Source organism: Pygocentrus nattereri, chromosome 6, assembly GCF_015220715.1.
Source record: "Pygocentrus nattereri isolate fPygNat1 chromosome 6, fPygNat1.pri, whole genome shotgun sequence".
Lineage (NCBI taxonomy): Eukaryota > Metazoa > Chordata > Actinopteri > Characiformes > Serrasalmidae > Pygocentrus > Pygocentrus nattereri.
The window spans coordinates 26,811,018-26,832,130 of NC_051216.1; the positions used below are offsets into that span (position 1 = coordinate 26,811,018).

At 38.9% G+C, this 21,113-nt stretch overlaps 1 protein-coding gene across 1 annotated transcript in view; it reads left to right on the forward strand.

Annotated features, from left to right (window-relative positions):
- The window catches only part of mgat4a (alpha-1,3-mannosyl-glycoprotein 4-beta-N-acetylglucosaminyltransferase A), a 45,214-nt gene continuing 24,101 nt past the window's right edge, over positions 1-21,113 (forward strand). Inside the window, exons 1-4 of the mRNA XM_017704655.2 lie at positions 1-205; positions 913-1,338; positions 16,097-16,264; positions 17,763-17,903. Of these exons, the coding sequence (XP_017560144.1) occupies positions 1,245-1,338; positions 16,097-16,264; positions 17,763-17,903 (403 nt within the window). The 5' untranslated portion in view covers positions 1-205; positions 913-1,244. The remainder of the gene's footprint in view (positions 206-912; positions 1,339-16,096; positions 16,265-17,762; positions 17,904-21,113) is intronic.

Consider the following 21,113-nt stretch of genomic DNA (forward strand, 5'->3'; position numbering starts at 1 on the left):
TAGATCGACTGTAGCCAATAGCGAGTGTGGGAGGGCGGAGTGTGTGAAGGTTGATTGAGAGCTCAGTATCAGTAACCGTGTGCTCTTACTGCCGCCAGTCCGATGTTTTACAGACTGCCAAAAATGCGTTTTTAACACCGTCAGCTGTCGCTGGCGTCTTACTGGAACAGCGAGCGCGCTTATGTTATTTCTCGTGGACATAACTGTAAGTATTAGAAGTTGATTTTATTGGTATTTTTGCTGTAGCTATGGCAATAAGCTAAACACGCCTGTTGTGTCTGACATATTTTGGGTCTTCCCGACATGCAGGCACGATGCTAAAGTTAGCCTAGTTAGGCTATTATAAATTATAATTTTCCGTTCCACCTTAAATGCTGCGGCGTTTACATTCAAAGAGCGACCGCTGCATCATTTAAGATGGAACGGGAAATTGGAATGAGGAGCTGGCTAACTTCAGCCTGATCCGACAGACGGGTACCAGCGGAGTTAGAGAGCGGACTGTCCGTTAAGTCTACAGAGATTCACTGCGTTTCTCTGTAGTTACGTGTTAAAACGTATGGCAGCGCTATTTCTGCCTGTATACTGTGCCTAACCTATGGTCAGCCGCAGTGATTTGTGCGGCTAGCGCTAGCTAATCTGGTTCCCGGCTAGCTGTTTGTTAAGCCGCTGGTGCTGGGAAGCTCCTCAGCTGGCTAACTAGCTAGCTTTGGCTAACGTTAACACCCTTAGCCAGCTAGCCGGAGACCGGCTGCTCACAACTGGTGGCTAAAGCAGGTTTCCTGTTTTTCGCTTAGCTTAGAAGGCGGAATCTCCACTGTTATTTAATTAATATCCTATTTTAAATGCAGCTCACCTGTCCGAGCTGCTTCAGTAATTTTCTTTTTCTTGGTCATTTTTTCTTCCCCACTACAGGAGTTGAAGAGGAACCTGCTGTTTGGACGTTGCAGGTGCCGTTCACTTAACTGCAGCTGTACGACCATCACTTTTGACTTTATCCAGTCAGGATGAAGGCACGGCTTGGTCGCGATAAACATGTATCTGAAACGGTGAATGTCCGCTGATTCGTTTCGTGACTTTCAAGCGCCGGTTTTGAATTAGCGGAAAGCAAAGGAAGGATAAGCAGAGAGGAACTACACGGACCGAAGGAGGGAGTCTTTCCTTCCCCGTGTGAGTTGCCTCTCCTCCGGCGAGAGAAGCCCGTGTGCAGGCGGAGCCACGGACGAGCAGCAGAGCGCTGAAATGAGATGAGGCTCAGAAATGGAACTCTTGCCACTGCAGTTATTTTCTTCACCTCTTTTCTCAGTCTGTCTTGGTACACGGCCTGGCAAAATGGAAAGGGTAAGTAAACGGCCCCCTGCCCTCAGTGTGCGCTGAAATAAAGTACATGTCCAAAAGTATCCGTATACACTTCTTAATTAGAGATTTCAGATAGTTTATGGTGCACCCATGGCTGAGATGGGCTGTCAGTTGCGCCCACCCAGCTTGAATAATCTCCATAGCAAAGCTTTGTCAATATAATGGGATGCTCAGGAGCAGCCTAATGACACCTGGCCCAGTGCCAAATGTCAGTTATATATGCCATCAGATCCTCACAGCAGTGTTCCATCACAGTGTAAAGGGGGCTGGTTTAGAATCGAAACGTTGATTTCGAAAGAAGCATGGGATGATCCAGTATCTATAGACTTTTGGACATGAATATATTTTGTCAGTGGCCTGTCATGTTGCCTTCAGGAGCTCGTGCAAGTATGGCCATGTTCTGGTCAGTTTATACAGAGAGATGTCTTAAGCCCTGTTCGGATGGGATCAGTTTTCCATGGGGAGGTGGGGTGCTCTCTGTTTACCACAGGACGTCTGTATTGTTTATGACTGATTTGCCTAGGGTAAGAAATCTCAGTGTAAATGACAGAGAAGGGAGTGGCTAATCCTGCCATCACTCTGCCTATAGATTGGTAAACTTGTTCTTTTTCAGCGCAGCATTGACACCAGTTTCAGTTCTGTGTTTTCTGGAAGTGCCTCATAAGCTTTTGTCTGTGTCTGAAAGTGCAGATAACAGTCTAATAAATGGAAAATGCATAGAGCTGGACAAGACTTCTGCTAGTGCTTCTGGGAGGAGTAGCTTAAATGGCACATTCCCAACACTAAAGGACTTTCTTATATTATTAATTATAGTAGTTTTATGTGCTGTGACACTAGGTCCTTCCATCACACCTTTTTAATAGTTGGAGGTCAGCATTGTTGGGCTACACCCGTTTTAATCAGTGACCAGCATTGCATTTACCTTATCATTCAACACCCAGCTACTCCCCTGATCACCAGTGTGAGAAAGTTTGACCGTGCCTATAAAAAAAACAGAATTCACATTTGCAAACTACTAGATGATTCATAAAGTAATTGAAATGAGTAATGAATATCTAGTCTTGGTCTCAAAACTAAGTAACAGTGACAGCTTTCCAAGCTGTGTACTGCTTTTAGCTTTCGTAAGAGCATACGGTGACTGTATTTTTGTTAGTGTTTCCAGGTGTTGTGTCGATGTTTGGCATGGGACAAAATCGGAAAGATGCGTGGAAAATCACTTTCTAATGTTAAGTGCACTTTGGCTGTTGGTCATGTTCCATGAGTCCATCTACTACTGCTTTCCACTGTACAAGGTGACTGCATGAATAAAAGTTAGATGTAGTTATGTGTTTTTCTTTCTTTAAGGTCTGATTCTAAGGAGTGACCTGTTACACCCAAAGTTCCTTTGGTGATTAACTGGTGTGTTCGCATGTCTGTTTGCAGAGCTGTATGGAGTAAATATAAGAGTAAAATAATTGGTTATTTGCAGCAGAAACTTTTAACTCGCAGTGGAACTCCTTTGGCTTGGACTTCCCTGGTGTTCTTTCAGACAGTAGGCTTAGTTTGAGTTTAGGATGAGAAAATGGATTGAGATTGCCCTGCTTAGTAATGCTTGCAGCATTCATTAACAAATCAATAGATTTCATGAGTTTTCTGCTATTGGGCCGTGTAAGAAGGGTTGTGTATGGGCTAAGTACTTCTGCATTGTTGCTTCTAGGGATATGATTGGTCTAGGGCACTGGTTAGTGTACATTTATTCTTATTTACTATCTCTGAAACATGTGATATGAGATTCAGCTATGTAGTAATTTTGGAGCAGTCTTTAGTGTAATTTATAATTTAATACAATAAGATAAAATATGCATATAGTAACATAATAAATAGCAATTTAAATTTAGTTATAATACTTGTCAATTCTACCCAAGTCTACAATGTCACAAAAGAGTTTACCTCTCTGGTTTCTAAAGGTGCAACAGGTAGTAAACATTTTAAAAAGCAAGGTTAATAGAGTGTATGCTTCAGTAAAATTCTACATGGTGCTGCAGTGAGCATAAAGCAGTGATTATATTAAATACAAGAAGAAGAGTGGGTAAGAGATATCAGTGGACAGGACCAAGTTAATTTGGACCCTCTCCATATTTCTGCTCTTGTCTATTGCTTTTTTTTTTTTTTTTTTTTGCTCTTCATGCTGTCTTATTTAGGGAATTGAAACAATTTGACTCGTAAATCCCAACACACATGTTGGTCAGTCGGTCAATCCTGCTAAAGTGCTACCCCATTTTAATGTCAAGAACAGTCATTATGTAGATAAATGGAGTGTTCTGCGTTCAGACAGCAGGTACAGCAGTGTGTGTTCATGTAGGCCAGAGTCAGCACTGCTCCACAACAGAGCTTGCACTCCACCTGTCTTTCACTCACTATATGAAATGTGCCCTGTGGAGATGCGATGCATCTCTCGTGCTTCTCTCTGCCGAGCATCTACATCTCTCTGCTGCAGCAACTGTAAAAATGGGCTCCACCAATCATTGTTCATCCCTTGTTTTTTTGCGGGTGGATTTCTCTTGCTGGATCTCCATCCTGAGGGTGTTTGGAGCACACAATGGGCCAAAAATAGCTGACTGGTGAAATGCGTCATTATCCTGCACATAGAGAAGATAAGAAGCATGGGAGGGAGGGTGCAGTCTCCTGGTTAATGCCTTTGGAGAAGAAGGAAGAGAAAGGCAGTCTGTAGACCACAATGTGCTTAACTTTGCATTCTGGGCTGATGTTTTGAGCTGGATTGTGCTGCCCTGTCTAACTGAGAAGGAAAAGAACGTGAGATGCTTATTTTCAGTAAACTTTAGTGTTGTGCTGATACCGATACTGTAATCAGTATCTGCGGCGATACTGGCACTTAAACGCAGTATACCGGATGATGGGGATACAGATACCTTCTGACTGACACCACAAAACAATTTGTGATGTGTGCAGGCATGCGAGCAAAAAGAGCATTTCAGTGGTTCGGGACTACAAGCAGCAGTAAAAATGCTAATGGAAGAATCTGTAGCGGCAGTTTGTTGTGTAAAGAGCACACGAACAGAGCCGCTTACGCAAATGGCTGAGCTGTTCCTTTCAGTAGTCAGTTGTCTGCGGTGTGGTCACTTTAAGTCTGAGTTAACGTGATTTTAAGAGGGGAAGCAACTGCCGGATTCTGGGCATATTGATGGCCCTTGGTCTTGATTTAGCCTTTAGCATAGGAGCCCACTAGCCAGGCCTGTGCGTCCACTAGCCCTGCCTGTGGTGCGCCATTGTCAATCAACTGTATCACTCAGCAGTGGGTAGAGTTGGGGCCGTTGCTTCAACCTAACCAGAAAAATCACTAAGTCGTTAATACTGACAGCATGAATGATGGTGATATTTGCTGAACTGACTTTTAAAAATGTAATTGTATAAATATCAGGAGATGTATGTGAATTAGGTTAGATAGAGTAAGTGTTGATGTCAGTAGATACTAAAGGGTTAGGTATCGGTATCTGAAGGGGAAAAGTGGCATTAGGGCATCTTTGGTGAGCTTATACAAGGATGTTTCTGTGCTGCTCAGTAAAGCAGATTGTCCACATTCTGTCTCAAGTGAAAAGTGACATTTAAGAGTGAGTAATGTTATCGTCATCATCATAATTTGCATCACAATGTGCTTTTTCTTATGTATGATAAGTATATATATTATTCAAAAAGTGCCATCAACAGACAGCTTGCATTAACTACATAAATGAGAAATAACAAGCACCTGATTGAATGTTAGTCCATTATTGTCTTAGAATACATAAATTCACAAAATTTGTCCCCCTTTAAAAAAAAATAGGTCTTTCACAATCATAAGTTCAGCCAGTTTCCACATATGATGTAAACATATGACTGAAGAAGCTAATGTCTGTGGAACCCTTTTTTTGAATATGGTGTCACTGTTTTGCTAATGCATTTTTTTGTCCGTTCTAACATGCACAAGCTACATATCATGAATCATTTTTGTATCATCAAATGTTTAAGTATTTTGATGTCATATATTTTTCATATTGCCCACTTGTACTGATGTCAGTGTTTTTTAAATTTCCTTCTCTTGCCTATTCTCATTGGAAAATGTAAAACCTCCTCCTGACTCTTACTGAGCTGGTTTTCTCATCTAGGTATTCTCTAATTCTGATGTTGTCAGTTGAGTACAGCGGAGGGATAGAGGGGAGCAGGGGACGGAGATCTAGAGGAGTCTGACACAGAAAGATATCTGGATTATAATGGTTTTGAGTGGGTGTTTGCAGTAAGCTCATAGGAAGTAGGGACTTATCCCTGTGGCCTGGGATGCTCAGTAAGTCATGCTCTTGTTAAACATGCACATTCTTTTGGTTTGAGACTGACATTTAATAGCTTAATTTCTTCTCTTCCCCCTGCTCTCATTCCACACTAAGAAGAAACCCTCAGTCTCTCTGACAGACACTTATTGAGGTAGCGTACTTGCAGTGGCATTCCCTGCCATTCTGACATTCTTGCTCCATATTAGGCATGAAAACTGGACTGTTGTCCTGGAGTCTGTGTGCTGCTCCAAGTCTTGACACTTCTTAGCTCTTTTGCTTTACCATCTAGTTGATGAGAACTGCACACTATAGATAGCATGGTTAAGTATTTACTTGCTTTGTTTTGGTTAAAATTAGATTTATGGATCCTATGAATAGCTTGAGTCATAAAAGCACAGAAACTCTTCCGGAAGGCGGATGTTCAGGATGCTCACAGCATCCAATTAAAAAAAAAAACAAAAAAACACATAGTTAGTTTCAAAGTTAGCATGTCTCAGTTTAAATGATTAATTATAGACTTTGATATTGATATAGCAAAGGCCAGTACTGCAACAGCAGTTCAGTGATAGACTATAAGGCTGTACAGTGCATCAGCCCCCTGCTGTTTGTGTCCTTTTTGTTTTAAAACTTTTTGTTAGTTTTGTTGCTACAAAACTTAGTTTTGTTGTCAGGTTCTATATTTCATCTTGCATGTTAACCATTCCTGGTTTAGGAAAGCCTAAGCTAATTGTGATTTCTAATTATTTGTTCTGGTTAGAAGTGTACTGAACATTATCAGTGTAGGTTTGAATTGAGTGACGCTCCAGTAATCACCACACGTTTAACTTCTGTTGTAAACATGTTGAAAGCAACTTGTATCTTTCAGCAACAGTGCTGCAGTAGTCTTGTGTGTTATTTTCTGATTTCATGTCTAAAACAATTTTTTTTTCTTCAGTGGTAGTTTTGTAATCCGGATAGTATCTAGGTGCAGAGCTAATTTCACACAGGTATGTTCTGTATTGTGAGTAAAATTGAGGGCAAATACACAGGGTTTGATCACCTAGTCCATTTCTGTACACAAAACTGACTCTCTCTCTGCATGGATTAAAACATGCAATTAAATTAATTTCTGTGTTCTGAAGAGATTTAGGTTAAGAGCATTGCATTTTAGAGATATTATAGTGTTGATGCTGAAATTAATTTCATTCAATTCCTTTTTTCTCATTTGTTTATCCAGTGATGGGTCCTGGGAATTGGATGAGGACGATGCATTATTCTCCTAGCCCTGACTGGCCTTATTAACATCGACCTATTGTCTTCTGTTCTTTCTGCCTTGCTTCTGCTTAGCAGACAGAGCACTAATTCACCCATGTAATATCTATGTTGGTCAACAGATGATTACTTACTGAACAGGCCTTAACATTCCACATTTCTCTTTAGTGTCTCTCATTGTAATTGCTGTCATGTCCTATAGGGCTGTCACAATTAATTGATTAAAATAATTTGGGCAATTAAAATTTACCTTCTAGATGAATCTGGAATTGTTCATGTTTCTTATTTTTCTGTCTGTTTTTATTGCATGGCATTCAAAGTTGTCAAAATATTGGGGACAATGCTATAATTAGTAGTGTCAGTGCTCATGTCCTGCAACTTTGTCACCTCTTGTTTCCATTTTTCAGTTTTAATGTTGAGTTTGCTATTTAGTGAGTCTTAATTTCCTGAACAGATCCTAAAAAAGTGGAAGCATTCGGAAGCCTATCTCAAGGTTATTCCTTTTCTCCATTCACCATGCTGCCCCTACTTACAGGGTGGAAGGGTGGATCATGAAGGGCAAGAAGTTAAAGATCAAACCAAAGCATAAGATTAAAGAATGCAGTCACCTGCCTGGTGATCTTAATAAACCCAACAAAAATCCAAACAATGACCTGTTTGGTGCAAACTATCAAGAATGGAATGGAATGAAAGTGTTTAAAAGATGAGGTTACCTGAAGAGAGTGAGATTTGACCCCTTCTCTCTTTTCTTGTAAAATGTTGTGTTAAAATCTTGCACCTTTATGCTCTAGCGATACACACACTGGCCAGATGTAATGAGCCTTTTTGCGTCAGTTTCAGGTGAAATTGAACACATTCTGGCTACATGTTGTCTTACGCCAATTGCATTTCTCTCCTCCTTGTATTTACGTTTGAGTGAGAGTTATGCAAAATGTGGGCCTAAAAAATGGGTGGAGATTACATGTTCTGCTCAGTTTACTAAAATTTGAGCAACTCTCTCATTTTGATGTGGATTTTCATTCACCTTTTAAAAACAAGGCTTAAATATGTTCCTATAAGTAAGATGTTGTTGAGAGACTTTCATGAAAGACAACAGCATAGCAGGTAGTGGTACAGCTACCTAAGTAGGGGTTTGGCAAACCGAATGTTAAGAAGAGCCATTTCAACAAAAATCAGACCACCTTGGGAGCCACAGCATTTTATGTCCATTTCATTGATGTAACGCTTGGATGTATTAGCTGTATGTCTGTCTTAGTATGTGCAAATGTCCTAGTATAGGTTGAAAATATAAAGGGGAAACCCAGAATTGTGTGTGGTGGTGCCCTGGTGAGGAGTACCAAGATGACTCTCTTGCCTACAGTCAAGCATGGTGGTGGTTGCATCATGGTCTGGAGCTGCATGAGTGCTGCTGCCACAGGGGAGCTGTGGGCCATTGAGGGGAAACATGAATTCCAACATGTACGGTGACATTCTGAAGCAGAGAATGATCCCCTTCCCTCCATTTCCAACTCGATTATGACCCCAAACACGCCTCCAAGATGACAACTGCCATGCTAAAGGTAAAGTTGATGGACTGGCCAAGTATGTCTCCAGACCTAAACCCAGTTGAGCACCTGTGGGGCATCCTTAAGCAGAAGGTGGAGGAGCACAAGTTTAGTGCAGCATCCAACAGCTCTGTGATGTCATCATGGAGGAGTGGACGAGGATTCCAGTAGCAACCTGTGCAGCTCTGATGAATTCCATGCCCAAGAGGATTAAGGCAATGCTAAATAATAATGGTGGTCACACAAAATCTTGACACGTTGAGCACAATTTGGACGTTTTCACTGTGAGGTGGACTAATGTAATGGCTGTGTGTTGAGTTATTTTCAGATGACAGTAAATCTGTACTGCTATACAAGTTCTACACTGACTCCCTGCTTCCACAACATTCCTTTGAACGCTGGTTTTTCTTCTGTATCAAGCGACCGCTTTTCCATGACTATAAACAGATTTACCCTTTTGGTTAACATGTGCCATCTAGTACTGTCACGCTGGTATTTGGATGCTCGGTGAACTGGCTGGGGTGGTGGATCCACACACGGTTTGTCAGGTTTGTTGTAAAAAGTTGTTTGAAAAAGTGTGATGGTGGTGGTTCGTGTCACTGAAGGAAACGTGCTAGGCTTCGCTTTTTTTCTTTTGCATTGTAAACATGAATCATAGTAAACCATGTGTTCATTTTAGATGCATTGTGGTTGTATATTGCATTCGCATCAAGGCACTTTTTGTGCTCTGCTTACATGCTTTTGGCCTATTGTATCTTATAGAGTGATCTTTTTTCAAGAACTTAATCTCTTAAATGGAAGGAGCTTTACGGTTGTTAGGAGTAGCCCTCTTGATTGAGTACATTAGAAACCGTAAATTCCTGAACAGCGCCTGCCAACTCTATGGTTGAGTTGATGACCTTTTAAGCCCGAATGATTTTTTTCTTGAGACAGTGACACTCCTTGTGTTGGAGTTCAAGGTCCTTGGCCTTGAAGGACCTGTGACGTTAACAAAAGAACCTGTGTTCCTGCAGTAGTCGCACTCACTTTGTTACATATTTTATGACTGGTTTGGTTTTAAGCATATTTTTACTACCACTCATTGAGCAAGGCCAAACCAGCTTTGGGTGCAGTCTGGGATGGGACTGCCTGTAGGCTTTCATCTTCAGAGCTTTGTAGTGCAACTCTGTCGCAGGACAGAACAAAGCAGGTTGTTCTAATGACTCTCTGATGTGTGTTTGTGTGCGGGCGCATCTGTACTCTGTGACAGGTGAGCCATGTTTTGCACTCGCCTGTGTTTGAACTGCTCAGGATTTCCTCACAATTCATTGCTTGTGCCTTTAAACAGGTTGCAGGTGGTGCGAAATTCAGTGAGACAGGTGCATATTCTTTTTGTTCATGCATTCATGTCTCACAAAGACATTTCTTTTGAATAGAAATATGGATATTTTTTTTAATTTTAAAATACACTGGCATGTTGTATTGTGTTTCTGACCAAAATGAATATCTACTCAGTAATAAAAAAAATGATGCTCTTAGCCTTTTGTCTAAATTACATGTTTAATTGGTATCTTTCATAAAATGGTCAGTCAAATCCTGACTTTGAAACTGAGCTGAAACGCGCAGGCTGATCAAACCCCGTATAAGCCATCTGTTTATGTTGGCCTACAGATGCGGCAGTAAATCTCCTTTTCAGCTGTCCAGTAAACAGTCTAAATACACATGGTCCACTTCAGCTCTGACCTACTATTCTGGTTTTAGTGTAATATGCTTTACTAAAACCACATGTTAAATATATATTATTGAATAATATTATAATATTATGTACAGACTTGTGTGGTGATGGCACTCCCTGTTAGAGAACATCAGCTATTTTCAAAGGCACATCCGCATGCTTTACAAATTAATAAAGGCATTTCAGTGGCATTTTCATAATTTAGCTAACCAATATTGCAAATTTTATTCAGTACATGACACACAGCAGAAACAGTTACCGTTATACGTCAATTTTTTAAACAGAAATAATAAAGGAAACTAAAATTATGTAGCAGTGACATTTATTTTTGGTTCCATTTACTCAAGCTGAACTTAATATGAAGTAAAATAAGCAGGAGAAGAGCCTTGCGGTAGCTTCACAGCATCTAACAGATCTCTCTTTCTCTCTCTTTCTCTTTTGCTCTCTTGCTTGTGCTTTCGCTTATGCCCATAATAGAAACTCCTGGTCTAATCTGGATATCTCTATGTGAAAAACGAATGGGATTTTTAAAAATTGTTGTTTTCACACCACCCTGTGGACTGGTGACCTGTCCAAGTTGTAACCTGCCTTATATACAGTACCCCCCCGCGACCCTGAGGGAGAAGCAGCTTTGAAAACGTGCGTGTGTGTGTTCGTTTACACCCTGTGGTTAACAAAAGGTTCCAAAATCAACACGTTTAGTCCCACTTACATTTTTCCACTGAATGTCACTGGATCCTCTGAGTTAATGAAGTCATTAAGGAGCCAAAATATGAATTTTGCTAGTTGTGAATTAATACTTCTGCGCACTAAATTGACACTGTGAGATGGGCAACTACTCAATACCCAACAAATCAGCAAGGTTTGTCCATTGTGGTACTCAAGTTGCTTTATCAGTAGGTAAGTACATTTGGAGTAGCAGAAGTTATTGGCTATATATTAATGTTGAAGTTTAATAATAACATGCATTCATGCCACATCATTTCAGTGTACAGGAGAGTTAACTTTCTGTTAGCATGGATGTATCCTCATATTTGGCTCCTTAATGACCTCATAATTCAGAGGGTTGAGTAACATTTAGTGGAAAATTGTATGCGGGATAAAATGTATTGGGTTTTTGTACCAAAGCAGTTTTTGAAAATCCCATTAATTTTTGCCAGAAAAAAAATTCACTTAAACCTAGAGTTTCTAAAATGGTCACAAGGCTCTGAACATGACTTCAGAGATCTGTTATTATGAATTGCTTCAATTTTTGCTTTTCTTTGTCTTCCACTGAAGAATGTACAAATTGTGTGTCAGCTGCAAAATTCAGCTCACAGGCTTATGGATCTTTGAACTGATAGAACCGCATAAGGCTAATGAAGTATGTCACTTAAAAATAGACATATTGCTAGGCTAATAGATTCAAGGAGGTGATGTCAAAACCAAATACTGGTTGCAGTTGTCTCAGGTCAGCTCCCCTGCACTGAATGTGTAAAGGTGGGAGTATGTGCGTGTAGCACACTCTGACTGGTAGACATGGGGGAAGAGGGAGTATCCTACTTCCTGTACATCTGAAAGTCTGTCACAATGTCACAATGTCACTAGCTTTCCTCCAATATGTTCTTAGATTGAGGACTTGACTCTGATTTGAATGTCTGGAGCTGACTGGGCTGCAGAAGACCAGAGACTGGGATCCAGCAGCAGAGATGGATAACAAGATTACAGAAATGTGCAGCAGTTTATCTGCTAATCTTTTTACTCATGCTGCAGGCTCACCAGATATCTGGTGCATGTGACTCAAGAGCACTTGCACTGAGATAATTATCATTTGAGGGCTGGGTGCCCTTCATGACAGATTGTCATTGTGAAAGAGTTCAGAAGAAGAGAGAGGAAGCGAAGTGTCTGTTCTGGACAGAAAAATGGCAGACACCCCTGCATGTATGATTGGACTCACAGAGAAAAAAATGACTCTTTGTAAGGTTGCTGTGTTAAACTGGGCTGTTTATAAAGACCAGTTAGATAACTTATTAAACACAGACCACAGGCATTCATGATGGGGTTGCAAATTTTGGAGAACACTCTTGACTGATAACTGACTTTATCCAGTCTGCGACTAAGAGTTAACCAGAAAGCCTAAAATTAATACCGCTACCCATCAAGATGTCAGTTATGCAATCTGATTTGCAGAGTTGCATTCGAAGACGTTTTTGAAATACACATTCTTATGAGTGCATACATCAGCAAAGTTCCAAGATATTAAAAATGTTCAGGGTATCGACCATGGAATGTAGTACTGATAGCCCAGCATGAGGGTATATATGAATTACATGGTCCGAAGCTGTATTAAGCACACACAAAACAATATTAAACTATTATCTATGTAAGAACCTGGGGTCTTATCACAGAAACATCTAAACTGTGAAATCTTATCTGTTTAGTTACTGTGACCATTTCAGTTAGGGTTGATTTTAGGACCGCAGCTATTATAGATGATAGTTCTTAAGTTCGTAATCTTATCATACTCCAGGGTGAAGCAATCTAAACCAAAAGAAATGCACTACATACCTTGATGTATGTGTAATCGATTGCATTACATGCAATGCTGGAATTGATCACTGTTTTCTCCCAGACACATGAAGGATTACACACAAAGGTATTCACCCTGAAGTTGCAAACAAAGGTTAAACTTTGCAACGACTGTCTGGCACCTACCTCATCGTTCCAACACATCGGCATCCTGGCTTCTTTGAAGCTCCATATACTGAGGAGCACATTGCACATTCTTTCGTTCAGGTTGCTTTGTCCCAGCAAGAGTTATTACACAGTATTTGGGGCCTCTTTTGAGTGAAGCTTCCTGTCACATAATTATGTTACATTTATTTGTAGCCTACTGCAAAATGGTGGTTTCCCTTGTGAGATGTTTTTCTTTTCTAACTCTGCAATTAAAAAAATCCCAGACACTGCTGACGGGATTTACAGATTACCACTGTCCCATCTTTTGTTAACGATGATTAAAACTCGAGACTTTTTAAAATGTTTTTAAAATGGAAGCTGAAAGTGTGGAATAGCAACACACTGATAAACATCAGGGGAAACACTCAGTTTCTTAGTTTTGTTTTTACCTTTTTGCATTGGCAATGGTAGCTGAAAGTGTTTGTTAGCTGTATGCCTGTGGTTGGTTGCTAGGTAACAGACATGACAGTTGTTAACTTCAGTTGAATAGGTTAAGGTGTTGTAATTTGAGATAAGGTAAGATGCTGTAGGACAAGTTAAGATAAGATTTGCTTCTATAATGCATATTTGTGAAAAATCTTATCTGGACCTTTGTGGACCTATCAGATCTTAAGACAAAAAGATAGGACGTTTCTGTAATACAGCCCCTGGTATTGTTGAAACCAAGCGGCCACCACTGCTAAAAGAAATCCTAGGGAACACTGTATGACCAAAAACAGTTGGCAAAATGACTGGAATATATAGTGTTGGGCTGCTGAAAGTTACATGTTCTGAATTTTTCTAAGTTATTTAAAACTCTCTTATACTAGCCAAAGATAAAACATCTTTGCAATTTTTCCACACCCATGTGTGGTTTTATTACACCTCTGTGCATCACACGGTCTCTTAGAAAACATGGAAGAAAAGGTTGTCTTATTTCTTGTGAATGTTTGCTAGTGATATGATACATCATTGTAGTTTTTTCTTTTTGTAGACCTGCTTGGCAAAACTAACTGCCTATTGCAACTTAAATGCATACAATTAAAAAAAAAAAAAAAAAAGGTTCCATAATCTTCATGATTTATCAACATAAAATCAAATTAATGTTATTTTTAGTTGATAGCATTGGTTCAGCATTGTTAATCAGTTAGTCATTTGCCTCCCTAATTCATGTGATGTGCATACATACACACAAATATCTACTTGATCTCTCTTGGAGTTCTCTTGGAGCTCTCTTGGAGCTTCTCTATTGCCTCATTTACCACTCAACAAATACTTTACCTTAGGCCCTCAGCAATGTCCTCCATCTACACTGTGTAGCGTATGTGTGATGGAGAAATGCTTAGTGCTTGTAATTACAGTATCTGTGCAGATGTAGATTCCTTTGTAATGTAAGCTTTTATCACAGGCCACACGTGTGTGTGTGTGGTGTGGCTGAGTGCATTACGAACAACAATATAGTGTTGTCAGAAACGTGTAATTGGTTATACCCTGTATGCATTTTTTTTTCTTTTTCTTTTTCCCCTTCTTCCTCTTTTCTTTTGTGCACATATATACTAGGGGTGCCACTGTAGCATTGACAGACAGCATGTTTCAGCAACCAAGAGGTACAACAGTCTCCTGTTGCTACTGGTTGCCATAGTAGGATTAGAAGTAATGAGAAATGGAGCAAGCCATGAAGGAAAACAAACAAAAAAAAAATACTGATATCCACTCTACAATGTGCAACATACAGAATTTCTGATATTTTATGGGTCACTTTGGTATAGAACACATTATGAATTTTATTTACTGGGCAAAAATAAGTTAAAATCTTCTACAGTGAGCAAGCTTGAATATGTTAAAATACATATTTTAATTCAAAAATTTAACAAAATATAAAATGTGCTGTATCTTTGGCAGAGGCCACATTTTTGCTTGTTTTTTTCCTGAAATGTCAAGTGTCAGAAAATAAACAGCAATTGTTCATTAAAATGTGAAGACATGTGCAGGGAGAACTATGGCAAAAAGATGATATTGCCATACTTCAGGGTAGGGCTGGGCAATAAAATGATAATGATAATTATCGCAATATAACTTTCCCTCAATGGAACGATAAGAAAAGTTTGATAAATATTTGTTAAAATACAGCATTCTCACACTTCCACATTGTAGCGAAAGCCCTGGTGGCGTTTTCTACTGCAAGGAAAGTGACACTACTCTGCTGGTTCACCCCTTAAACTGCTATGATACAGAAATCCATCGTCCATGCTAGCTGGTGTTTGAATACTGTGATATGCTCTGATACAGATGTGGTAGGAATGATAGCAGTAAGGTGGTGTGATCCGTCACTGACATACCGAGCCAGCTAATGTTTGTTGTTCATACCAAGTTGACGTTGTTGAGAAACTAAACAGTTTAGCACTGTTGTTGGCCACTTGATTAGCATTTATAACGGGATAGCCTAGAACTCCTCAGCTAAAACACTAGTTTCTTGACAGCTATAAATAATCTTTTCTTTTTTAAATTATGACAATTACAAAAACTGCAGCTGTGCTTTCTCTCACTCTCCTATGACAGATTTCTGAAATGTTCCACTGTTTGGTGAATGTTTGTCATGTTCTGACCATAAAGGATAGTTTAAAATAGCAATTTACCACCAAGGAGCAAAAATCTGCCTTCAAACTTGAAAGAAATAAGGATATATATCAATATCGAACGATATGAATTTTGTTTGTTGTGATAACGTTTTTGGCCATGGCGCCGAGCTCTACTTCAGGGATTTTTTAGGATGCATTATGTATCTCAATAATTAGCTTTCTGCAGTTAAAGTTGAAATGAGAAACAAATTATAAACAAAATGATTAACAAAAACTGTGAATACAGTGACTTCCATTCATTGTTTCACATACTGCACTGAACTAAAATCAATTGAACATGACTATTTGTTCAGTGTACTTCAAGACCAGACGAAATGATACATCCAGAAAAGCATATGAGCCTGACTGCTATATTTGGTCATCACAATATTGGTCATAATCACCTAATTAACTGGTCAGCTTATGGCAACACTGGTTGTACAAGAGGTGTATTGAACTCTCTCTCTCGAACTCTCTCTCTCTCTCTCTCTCTCTCTATCTATCTATCTATCTATCTATCTATATATATATATATATATATATATATATATATATATATATATATATATATATATATATATATATATATATATATCTCTGTCTTTGTCTTTGTAGAGAAGTTGGTAGCATATCAGCGGGAGTTTCATGCTCTGCGGGAGCGGTTGCGTGTGGCAGAGCATCGCACCCTGCAGCGTTCCTCTGAGCTGAATAACATCCTCGAACAGTTCCGCCGCGCCATCGCAGAGACCAACGGCAGCAAGGATGCTCTCACCAACTTCTCAGGTTATTGCACATTGTTTGCACAGATAAATTCACTTTGTTTATATTTTGTTTGTCTGATGCTTTTGTCCAGAGTGATTAAAAAAATTATAATAATAATAAAAATATAAAAAAAGTCATACCTTGAGACATGATTCTCATTTTCACTTAATCGCCTATAAGTATAGCATACAGCAACAAAATCATTCTAAAGTGCAGCAGTACAATAAGAGCTACATTCAAGCCTCATTTACATGTAGACACAAGTCGTGACTGCTAAATATATAAATAAATGTTTAAGTGCATGTGCATAGTTAGTTACCAGTGTGACCATTCAGATGTGAGAGGGCATGCACCTATATGAGAATTGTGTGCTGATGCTGACATAGATTAGAATTCACCTAGATTACAATACAGAAAAAAAAAACATTTGTGTGGTTACAAATGAGGTAAAATTACAAAAATGCAGACATTGTAACATAGTAGCCCAGCATTAAATGTTCATCACTTCTGTAGTACGATATAGCTCATATCTAAACATTTCTAATGTGGATATGATTAACATCATTGTGCATCCCTAATAAAAGCTGTTATTGGTGTAATACTCACTAGTCAAACTTAAATGGCCTCTTGAATACTTATTCACAGCAGAAAAATGTTGCATACCTTTAAACATTTTTGAAGAAAAAACATTTAGTATATAGAATTAAAGCACATGAATGAAAAATATTGAGTATGAATGTCACACTTTAGATTAGCATAACAGCTAGCTGAGTTGGGTGTTGTCTCTTAGTGGTTTTAGCATTCTTCATATAATGTAGAAGTACAATACTTAACATGAAACAAAAAAATGGTTTTGTACTTTGTTCTCTAAGTTTGTACTATTATAATACCACACAGCCCTGTGCATCCCTCCCCGTAGGACATTTAGACTAAACACAAACTGCTGTAGCGTTTTAAGGTGAAACAGGAAATTCACATAAAAAGCTGACTTCAGCTTTGTCAAATTTCTGGAGTCATTCGTCTCGTACGTGTTTCCTAAACACTCTGATCATGAGACTCTGCTAGAATTTAGAAAATATTACTCCTTCACACTTTGGTACCAGCTGGTTCATGACTTGTTGTGCAAACCCTGTCACCTCAAGAGTATAGCTTTGTATGATGCAGTCAGACTTAAGTCATTCATGTTAGGTTAAGGTTAAACCCAAAAGACCAGCTATTCCTTTATGTCTGCTGCCTTGAAAACAAAGTAGATTACTTCAGATGCAACACACTAGACAGTGGGAGGTGATTGAGTGATGTGTTTATTTTTATTTGAAACATAACTGAAACATCCCTGACTCTGTTCAGCTAAACATGCTAACATTAGCTTGGTTTGCTCTGCTTGTACATCACATTGTCTGTACTCTGTGCTTATCTGTGGCCTACCAGTATAATGATTATATGGTTAATAACTCGTACCTGAGGTGCCAGTTACTCGTACCAGTACTACTTATATTGGAGTTCTGTGTTTTTCCTTTAGATGAAACCCAGAAGCTGTTGAAGGAGCTGGCTCACAGGAAGCCTCTCCAAGTGCCAAACATCTACCACCACTTACCGCACCTGCTTAACAATGAGGGCAGCCTGCACCCTGCAGTCCAGGTGGGCCAGGGACGCACTGGAGGTGAGCAGCATGCTCCCACTATAAACATGCCCCACATTTGTCTTCATGTCACATTATAGGGTTCTTTGCTCCGTCTCTATAAGATGGATGTAGGATTCATGCAGAGGTCACCTTTTTTGCAAGATTTCAGGAAAGTTTAGTAATGTCAGAGGAGTAATAAAATTTCAAGCCAACGGATAATTTTCCCCCTCGTTTGTTTGCACATTTGGAGGAAACGTTCATTTAGTAGTTTATTATTCAGCAGCTGCTGACTGTGTTACACTAATGCCAGCAGACTTGCTGTGAGAACAACATTCGCCCACTCCTTTTGAGCAACTTTCAGCAAGTGGAGTTTTGTCTTATTAGCACAGTTTATTGGCGTAGCACATCTCAGGGTTACTTAGGCTTTGAAAATGCTTTTTTAAATTATTGTTGTGAACCAAAAATATGCGTACATTATGCTTTGTGATAAGAACTTGTGTAACCTTTTGAAATTAAGTGCATGTCATTCATAAAAAAATGTTTTGTCATGATGAATAAAATTAACATTGACTTATTAACATGTATGTGTAAAATCCTCGTTACTACTTAATAGGGATGCACTGAAATTTTGGCCATTTAGAGCTAGGCTTACCATATCAGCAAAACTCTAATCGTAATAAACAAAAACAAACATAATTTAAAAAGCTGTTTCTTTCCTTTCCTGTTCCTGGTTAGCGCAGGTGTGTTAAAACGGCATCAGCAGAGCAACACGATTATTGCCCGCGTTGAGCCATTTTGCGGTGTCTAAGTGAGACATTTGACAAACTATATAATCACTGTTTATTCTAAATGTTAAAAGGGAGAACAAGAACTTCTCCACTATAGATTTGATTCAACTTGAAATAGCGACATCCCTCTCAATATACAAAATATAGCCAAACAGAATCAGAATGGAATGTTCCTGCTAGCATGCTAATGGCATCTTTTGCTACAGTTTTGAAATGACAAAAAAATCACAAACAACACTGCTAAGTCTTACTCTTCTAAATAATAAAATGAATTAGATGAACAGTTGTTAAAAATGTTTGATTTTGTGGTACGTGCTGTATGTTACATATAGTGGAACAATGAGTGCCGTGTACCTTTGACCAACTATACAGCTAACATGTCTTATCCGGCATTCATGTGAACAAATTTGTTTGTTTCCATGAAATCTGTAAGCTGTATGGTCCGTTTCCAGGGCAATACCTACATTGACACAATTTCTAATTGCAAAATTGTAATTATTAATTATGTGCACATTCCCAACAAATGCAGCGGCTTTGATCACTTAGTATTCTGTTTTTAGTTTATATGCTTTTTTTGAACTTTGCCTGCTTTAATTTAAAAAAACTAAATACACATATTTAATATAATTATTATAATTTAATAATATAATTATAATATAAGAAATAAGGCTTTAAATTTTCTGTCATTACAATTTTCTGTCATGTTTTCATACATTCAACTAATGACTGGGACACTAAAATACTCCATATTTTATTCAGTAATGACATGTAGCAGACAGATGCTGTACTGTAAAGACTCCATTTAAACTTGGCATTTTGACAGAAAAGTGAATAAAACATTGTGATCATATTATTTAATATTGTTTATTACCTTTTATTTATTTATTTTTTTAAATCCTGTTTCCTCGTTGTAGTCGGGGATCAGAAGAACTTTCTCTCCAGGTCTAGAGCTAGCTGCTCTAGGATAAAACCCAGTCACTTTAGCTCTGTGATTTTAGTGCAGCGAGTCAAACTGAAGCCAGCTGAAAATCGAAAGCACAATGGTAGTTTGCTTACACAGACTTGAAAATCGCATGAAAAAGCAGGTGTGCAGTGGGGTGGGTGAATCCAGACACATGCTTGCTTCTGTGCTAGAGAATTATAAAGTCATTGCGATCTGTCAGAAAAGAGGCTAGTATGTACATTGAAAGTTTGGATACTGTCGACTTAGTACCACGTGCTTGAAAGGCAATCTGCTTCTCCCATGTATAGTAATAATTTTAGCAAGTTTAAATAACGAGTTTACATCATTTATTTTCAGCTGTTTTCAGTTTTGGTTTTCCATTGTGTCCTGAATTTCACTTTCGGCTGAGAATTTTTATTTTGGTGCAGCGCTACAGTACATATGACTTTCTTTTCAAGTGTACCTTCTCTTTTTTTTTTCTCTCTCTTGACGTCTGTTTGTCCTTTTGAACAGCATGTTGTATAGTCAGGATTCAAGATCCCTTAGTGCCACACAACAACAACAACTTACTAAAGTCTTTACAAAACCTTTATGATTCAAATCCCCCAAATACTCTTGTAAATGTCTCTAACCTCTGCAGGTGTTATATGCTTTGACTGTGCTTCTCTACTAATGAGTTATACAACCACATTACTTAATTTTTTTTTCCTCTAGCATTCCTGCCAGTCACTGCCTCTCATGGCACTAAACGTTCCTCAAGACTTTCTTCTTTTCCTCCCTGCCTATTTTTCTACTTCAGAGGTTTCCCAGTAGCATAAACCTTAAGGACCTATTGTCCCCAGAGGACACCCTCAGCAGCTATGCCAGAATTTCATAAGAGGATTAGGCCACTTGTGAGTACAGTGATGTTGACCAAAAGGACCTTTCATGGGTCAGGAACTTGAGGGTTGGGAGGCCCAGCAAGTGAATTTTCATGTGTGTTTCTGGCTGCATGTCCTTTAGTCTCTCTTTGTGCAGTAACACCCATCCTATTTTTGTGCATTGAATGATGAAAGCAGCGCAAGGGAATTGTCTGAGGAAAATGGAGATAAGAATGGGAGACCTGATGCTTTTCCACTGCGTCTCTGTGTGTATCCATTACCTGTCAGTAAAGGCTCTTTTTGTCTAGGCTGCCTTTAGCATCACTGATTCAGTGATAAAGCTTTGTGACATCCTAAGCCTGGAGCTGCTTTGCTCTTTTGTATAAGGTTCATTTAATCTCAAGCTTGTCTTACTGTACAGTCCTGTGCTGGGAGTCCCGTTTAGCTCATTAAAATCTGCCTCCAGAATACTTGCAGTACTTGTATCAACACAGTTGGTGCAGTAAAATGTATTTGGTATTGAAGCTTTTTGTCTTCTACTGTTTTGTCACTATATGACGAAACATGATGCTTTGTAAACATTCACATTCAGATGCTTCTCAACATTCACATTCAGAAGACAATTCAGATAAACAGTTCAGACTTTCATCAAAATAAC